Source organism: Trichoderma asperellum, chromosome 7 (assembly GCF_020647865.1).
Source record: "Trichoderma asperellum chromosome 7, complete sequence".
NCBI classification, from domain to species: Eukaryota; Fungi; Ascomycota; class Sordariomycetes; order Hypocreales; family Hypocreaceae; genus Trichoderma; species Trichoderma asperellum.
Window position 1 is genome coordinate 1,281,853 of NC_089421.1, and position 7,705 is coordinate 1,289,557.

At 44.2% G+C, this 7,705-nt stretch overlaps 3 protein-coding genes across 3 annotated transcripts; all 3 read left to right on the forward strand.

Annotated features, from left to right (window-relative positions):
- Positions 1 to 81: 81 nt before the first annotated feature.
- CEL61B (glycoside hydrolase 61) lies at positions 82 to 1,031 on the forward strand (the record flags this gene model as incomplete). Its single annotated transcript, XM_024904742.2, has 4 exons — positions 82 to 199; positions 267 to 321; positions 399 to 776; positions 827 to 1,031. 4 exons carry the CDS (start codon positions 82 to 84, stop codon positions 1,029 to 1,031), a joined length of 756 nt encoding a protein of 251 aa, XP_024754489.1.
- A 1,036-nt stretch (positions 1,032 to 2,067) lies between these two features.
- TrAFT101_011197 (uncharacterized protein) lies at positions 2,068 to 2,433 on the forward strand (the record flags this gene model as incomplete). The annotated part of the gene is made up of 2 exons (XM_066129175.1): positions 2,068 to 2,230; positions 2,285 to 2,433. The coding sequence occupies 2 exons, from the start codon at positions 2,068 to 2,070 to the stop codon at positions 2,431 to 2,433; spliced, it is 312 nt and encodes a 103-aa protein (XP_065985306.1).
- Positions 2,434 to 4,466: 2,033 nt separating this feature from the next.
- Positions 4,467 to 5,788, forward strand: TrAFT101_011198 (uncharacterized protein). The gene has a single exon (XM_024909185.2). The coding sequence runs from the start codon at positions 4,612 to 4,614 to the stop codon at positions 5,410 to 5,412; it is 801 nt and encodes a 266-aa protein (XP_024754490.2). The 5' UTR covers positions 4,467 to 4,611; the 3' UTR covers positions 5,413 to 5,788.
- Positions 5,789 to 7,705: the final 1,917 nt, after the last annotated feature.

Genomic DNA, 7,705 nt, shown 5'->3' on the forward strand with positions numbered 1-7,705 from the left:
TATAAGACGCTGGCAATTCCACCCATTAGACAGGTAGTCTGCTATCAATCAACTTCAATTCGTGATATAAGACATAGCAAAATGAAATCTTCAGCAAAGTTGACTCTTACAGTCCTCGGCTGCCTTGCTAGTGGTGTCCTTGGTCACGGGCAAGTCCAAAATTTCACCATCAACGGCGCGTACAACCAAGGCTTTATCCGTATGCCTCCTTTCTTCTTTCAGCTCCCACTAAGCTAAGCAGTAACTGACATATGCGCTCCGAGTAGTTGATTACTACTATGACAAGGTCAACACTGGCAAGTTCCCCAATGTCGCAGGCTGGTACGCTACAAGCCCAAGATTAATGCTTGTATTCCCATTATAAACATTAGATTGCATTGCTTATACGGATGATATAGGTACGCTGAGGACCTAGATCTAGGCTTCATTGCCCCTGACGCATATACCACGCCTGACATAATCTGCCACAAGAACGCGGCACCTGGTGCAATCACTGCCACTATACCAGCTGGCGGCACCATAGTCTTTCAATGGGGCCCTGGCCCGTGGCCACACCAATACGGGCCTATTATTACGTACTTGGCTCAGTGCAGCGGGTCGTGCACAACTGTGGACAAGACAACGCTACGCTGGGTCAAAATTCAGGAGCAGGGTATCAATCTAACTACCCAAGTCTGGGCGAATCAGGTCCTTATCAACCAAGGCAGCAAGTGGAGCGTAACAATCCCATCAAGCCTCAAAGCCGGGAACTATGTCATCCGGCATGAAATTCTTGCGTATGTTGCTCCTTCTCGTCTATCCTCGATCATTAAACTAACATTCTCAGCGCTCATGGTGCCGAGAATGCAGATGGCATGCAGAACTATCCGCAGTGTATTAATCTGGCCGTCACTGGGTCGGGCACTAAGACGCTTCCTGCAGGAACTGCAGCAACTGCACTCTATAAGCCCACTGATCCCGGCATCTTGTTCAACCCTTATACAACAATCACCAACTACACAATCCCCGGCCCAGCCCTGTGGCAAGGCTAGACTTAGGGAATGCAGTTTAATATCTGTACTGAATTCTCATGTGGATAGAGAGGGAGGCACTTCGCTACAGAAACATAAGCCGTGAAACTGAGTGTTTATATCTTGAAGGATTGAAGGATTCAACTGTGTAAAAAAGAACTCGGGCAATCCTGTATAGCTATTTTCCAGTAACATATTGTCTCTAAGCTACAAAAGGTGATGCCTCTTGAGAGAGATTCCGGCTACTATACTTCCCTAGGCGTGGTAAGTACACATCGATAGCACGTGGCCGAAAAGTAGGACGGAATGGATGAAACAGAACCTCACTGAATCTTCAAAAGAACTGGATGATTAGATCTGAAACTGTATAGAGCAGTGCGCGCAGCCAGTGGCTTTGGTTGTTTTTGGCGGCTCTGCATCAGCCACGCTTAATCCGCGTCTATATCATTATACTATACTTAGGACAAGAGGGCGGGCGCTCATTCCAGCCTGGTCTATTTAGTTTCATATTCATGCAAGCAGGTACAAATAAACCAAGAATTAAGTAGGTACTACCTAGTAATGAGGACAGCCCCGCTTCTATTCCCCAGAATCATTTTGCGGAAGCTTCAATTGTTCTGCGTTGTGCGAAAGCCTATTTTCTCTATTGGTACAGAATCTACTAAGCCACTGTGTCATTAGCGACCCCTATAAGCTACATATAGCCAAACAAAGAATTTTTATTCTTCGTCTACGCGATATTTCAAGCTAACCAGCCGACCTAAACTGGACCAAAGCTGCAACGAACCGAAGAATGCGTGGGAGCAACGAGCTGCGCATGACGACATGTTACATCAATATTCCTATAATATCTTTCAATTAAGGGATGGGAATCAATCCGAGCGGGAAAACGAAATAAACACGCGTTATATAAGGCAAAAACATTCTAGTCACCCTGACGAATTGTGACTCTAGACCAGAGTTACAGTTCTAATCAAAGAACACGCTCGGAAGACGTGACAGCGCTTCTTTCTTCGGCCCTCCATATAGATGCTAGGGCCACTGTCAGCATACCACGATGCGTTCTGAAACAAGTAGTAGTACATCTTCCCCAGATCCTCAGCCGTCCACTCAACTTCTTACTGGTGCAAATCAAATTGTGAAATCATGGGGCATAAAAGAGTCCGGTTGTCAATTGGGGTATCGAGCGATCTCGACGCACTCCCACGAAATGTGTACAGGTAAGCACACAGCTTAACAGAGCGCTGATAAGAGCACGCTAAATGAGCCATAAGCTTCGCATACAGAATGGGAAATGAGTTCCGAATATGCCGCATTTGAGGGTTATGAGGATGAGGACATTGAAGCCGAAATGGAGTGTGATGGCACTGATAAGCGTGAAGATCACTGGTGGAACTGCTTGATTCCATCATTTTTAAAGTGAGCAAGTTATATAGATATGTAGCATAGTACAATCGCTGTCTGTGCTCCCTGCTTCTGTCTTCAACACGCAGATTACGATTTCTAGCTCAACAGTCATAAGCAAGCTCTAGGGATGAATTGGATGATGCAGTTTTGTAATCGAATCTATGTATGCATCAGATTCTTTATCAGTAACTCATACGATTTTATTATCATTGACCCGTATTACAGTTGATGGGCCGTGCAGTAACTAGAATTATGCCTGTAAGGAGACAAATCGCACTGCTCATTCCAAATGAGTCTCATTGCTGGGCATGGTTGGGCATGCCTTTGTGGGGTAGAAATGCCCCGCAGAGGGAACTTGCTGTTGCGTAATGCTACAAGTCACGATATAGGAGGATTGGATGGATAATATCTTCCTGTTTACTCACAATGATGCGGGCGAGTCGCTTCATTCGGAGCAACACCGTGTAAACGATCCCCCTTCTTTATTTTGTGTGCGATTGAATAGCGCTGGTACCCCAGTATTTCTGGCGTGCGCAGAACTTGGAGTATGATATCGCGCGAGTGGATGACTGTATTGCGCAAGCTTGTTTGATAGTAGGACTACACCGCTATTACATGTACGCTGTTAGAAAGACATGGGCCATCGCAGATTGGTTATCGCCCCTCGCTCAATATCCGCGCTTCGAGGTGCGTTTACTATGCATCTTGAATCTCGATGAGGAATGTCCACAAGCAACTCCCATTTGCGAATGATCAATTGAACGCCGCGGCTAAGAATTTCAAACCATGCATGACCAGGCTATTTCATCATTATTGAAGGCGCGCGTGGAGAACGCGTACATGTATTGCGTGCTGATTGGCGTACGGATTACGCTCCGCGCACCAATCATACTGGACATGCAGCTAGGCATCTAGGCTACGGTGCGAAGCATCAAAGGCATACTAAATTTTCTAAAAGGATCATCGAGCCATTGAAGAAAATTAATGGGCCTTGCCCTAATGGCCGTGCTTAACGCCGCTTATGGCATGCTATCCAGTAATAGCATAGCAAGGAATCATCTAATGGCTAGTTCACACCTTCACCCAAGATGGTGCAATACCTATTGATATTGAAAGCGTGACCACAGCCTACTTGCCGATTTCGTGATATAATTCAGGCAGCAATTCCAGCAGAGAAAAACTCCCATCTCACTAGACAAGAGCCCATTTTTCTCTATTCATCTTCACCACGAAGACAAAGTTCCGGGATAGAGCCGGAGCAGCAGCTCAAGGGCATGTGCAATTATCAGATGCCTTCCGGCTTGGAGCTTACTGTCTGATTGGTGTGAAGGTGCATGCACCATGTGGCAGTTTCACGCGTATCTGGAGATGTCATTTTACCCACTTGTAAGTCGGTAGGCTCATATAGACTCGAGGATGACGGAGGAGGTGGACTGTACGCCGAGTTTGACGGTGGCGAAAGCCAATTGATGGAGGGCATGTGGTGATTCTTAGTTCCAAATATAGTGCTACTACAGAACTACAGAACGATGCTGTACCGTGTGAGGATCATTTCAAGGAAAATTCGGTGATCCCTTTTTTTTCTTTTTTTGATGCTATATATCCTCGACGGCGTCAAATATATATATATATTTCCTGCTGTTGACTGTTGAAAGATCTTCATTATGACTCTCTCATAATTTAGTCGGCTAAGAATGGATAAAACACGACTTCCAACAATTGTCATCTACAAATATTAGAGCAATACAGTTAGCAGATAGAGGTCCTAGTGATTTATGTAGCTGTGCCAGGCACCGTCTCCCTCATTGGCCGTCACACAAACGGTAGCGCAATCTAACACTTAGTATACATCATGGATGATGGAATGATACATGCAAGCTTACGAGTGTTTCCCCAACAGAGAAAGCGGGTTTTAAAGGAAGCCTCTGTATTCCCGTCCTTCATAATTGCCGCTGCAGGTACTGTGTGGCACATTATGTCGGGTCTTCTTAATGAAGCAGGTTTCGCTGCTTAAAATAATAATAATAATAATAACACCATGAGCGAGACCCATCTGTAACTTGAGGACTTCTTCTCACAATATCATAGCCATCCAACCGAATTATCAAAAGATCATACATTCATTGCGAACCCGCAACAAAACGGACATCTAGTCCATTTCATACGTACAATAGCCGCTTTCGACTTCACTGAGATGCCCCATTGGCCAACAAATCTCATCATGCAGGGTGTCGGCATCAATTCATCGGCGATGCTCCCTGACCTGCCTTTAAACACGCTGAATCAGGCCGGAGGCGACGAAAGCAATAAATACCCTTTGCCAACATCATTCGAGCCATGGGATTACACACAGTTGACAGAGGGTGGTACAGCCATGGATCCAAGTCTGCTGAGCTCTCCCACATCTTCCAATTTAATAAGCGAACAGGACAATCAATTTCTGATGTTCCCGATGGACGAATCGCCAATCATATCTAACGCCTCATTTAACAATTCAAATACCCATACAAAACAACCGACTCAGTCTATAATCGGCAAAAAGCGAAGTACAGTCAGAAATCAGAAGCGCAAGAGAGGGCCGCAAAATTCCCGCCATTGGACGGAAAAGAAAGAACAGACTAAGCAGCGTAACCGGGTGGCCGCGTCCAAATGCCGACAGAAGAAGAGGGAAATGGTGGACGAGCTGAAGGAACAAAGTTCAAGTCTTGAAGCGCAAAACAATAATCTCCATGATGAATATGAGCGGCTTCGCAAGGAGATTGGCCAAGTGAAGTCCGATTTGATGCACCATACAGAGTGCAACGATGATAACATTAATCAGTGGATTTCGAACGAAGCCAAAACTTACGTGGATAAGCTTGTCGAGGATGGGGAGCGACGGCGGATGGGGAGCCTCAGCAGCTCAGATGCTATTGAAGATAGCGAAAGTGCCCAAGCGGGTTTGTCCTTCGGAATGCCAAGAATGCCGTCCAGGGACAATCACCTGGGGTTATGAATAGGCAGAGAGATGTTGGCCCATCTCCATGTCCTCGTTCCCAATTCGTATCTTCAATCATCCATTCCCGCGGCAGACGGAGACGTACGCAATTTCCTGCAATTTTGTACTGTCAAATAGCGGCAAAACAAATAAAGCTCAATATAATCATGTGCGAAAATATTTCCAATGGGCGAGATGCTTGCTTCCCTTTAAGCAGATATTCTCAAGTCCCCGAAAAAAATATCCTTGCCACCTTGAATCTTACCCCGCTCTGGTGTTGAGGCAAACACCATCTCATAGGCGAGGAACTCGGAAGCCGCTGCCGCCGCCCCTCATTGGTCAGTCGTCTTGACGGCATCAACCTGGAAGACTAGTATAGAAAAATAAATAAATCAGGGTGTAGTCATTATGTTGCAACTGAGTCTGTAGTGGAAGGCGACATCGCGAAATAAGTGTCGCGCTTAGAGCTAGATGACATTTACAGTGGGCTCTTTTCTAGTGATGTGATGCTTAGCTCCAGCGTCAGCTTGTATGTCTGGGGCATAATGATGCGTCGCCGAATCACTTGTACAGCCAAGCTCAAGGTCATATCCAATAATAAATGAGAATTACTTATTTTTTCACCCAAGTTGACTGAGGAAATGTTGCATATGTAATTGATATGGACACGGTCAGGGCCGGAACATGTCTGCGATTGGTTGAGATTAGCGTCGATTCAAGGACCGAAGAGCTGGTTGAGATTCACAGTGCCTGATATATCAACAAAGCCAGCCAATTAATATAGGTCGCCGTTGAAAAGGTACACATATGCGTAATAGTTTGAAGACGTTGGTACCGCTCCTATTCCAGGGCAACCTGGACGTGTAATTTGCGTAAACGCTGGTTGACAAGACAAAGAACGCGGAACTGAGTAGCAGGTAAACACTCTAATATTGAATGTGAGATTGCTCCTGGGTCGCCCATAGAGCTACTATTGCCACGGATCTCAACCGATTCAAAGCCAACCTAGTAGCAGGAGTGAAATCTTAAAGCCTGTATAGCCAGTTATGAAGAACCAGAAAACTCGAAGTAAGGATCTAGGAGGGCTGACCAAGCACAAGTCTCCAGCATCGCATATATTTCTTGTAATGTGTGACCTAGAATGAGAGCATCTATACTAAAAGGAAAATAAAATAGCCTCTAGTGGTAGACTAAGCTCTGATAGTAATATATTATAACAAAACCGACTTTTTTATCGCTAAGTTGGTGGTTATTCTTTATTCTTGAGCTCGATCTTTTTTTTATCGACACACTCAGCACGCCTCACACTATCTAGTGTCTAAAGGCATAGGTAAGCCATGTCTATCATATATTCATTGGACTTATCTAGCTCTATGAGGTCTATATAGGTGAGATCAAAGCCATGTGGTTAAACCAACGGCTTATGTCGACATTAAAGCCCCTTTAACTCATCCATGTATTGTTAGACTACTCTACTATACAAACCAAACCAAAGATACAATACTAATCTTCCAACAGCAATCGAAGAATATTGCAACGGAAACGGTGTAGGGCCCATAAATAAATAAAAAATCAGTATGTAGGTAAACGTACAAGTGGGCCAATGCCAAATACTTCTTTCATTTATCTTTTATACCTAGGCAAACTGCATTTGCTTTATTTTGGAATATACCTTCGCTACATACTATATCTGCAAAGCCAAATAGTGACACATTGCAAAAGCCCATTTAAATATAAAATTTTCCATAATTACGGTATGACATCTTTTCCTGCTCTCAATACGACTATATCCTGGATTGAATCCAGGAAATCTCCCACCTATAGCTCGATGAATCTTCCTAACCTTGCCACAAAAACACTTAGAAAGCGAAGGTTACTATTGCTCAGGTTATCTCTAACGTCATCAACATTTTTAGCAGTGGAATCTATTAATAAATAAATATTATGTTCTCAAATAGCAGAGCCTCTCAAACTGTGGAGAAAAACCAAACTTCAATACTCATTTTATCACCATGCACAACTCTCCTACTGAGCGAATTCTCATCTCCGTATAATCTTTACGCCTCTGTGAATTCTAGCCCGCAAATTTCGCATTCATAGTTGTCGCATTCATGCGTGTCTTGGTATACTTATCGCCTTTATGGTGGTCTTAAATGCTTATCTCTAGACAATACTTCCAAACTCTAGTTAGACAGAAATTGAGCTAATAGGTCGCTATGGAGGCAAATGTCTTTGCAAAGATCATATGCTATGAACCTTTTTATGCTTTACTCACTCTATGAAAAGAAGAGAGACGACAGCTAAAGATGTG

Excerpts from the sequence above, each read along its gene's own strand:
- TrAFT101_011198 (XM_024909185.2), top strand. The coding sequence starts at position 4,612 with ATGCCCCATTGGCCAACAAATCTCATCATGCAGGGTGTCGGCATCAAT.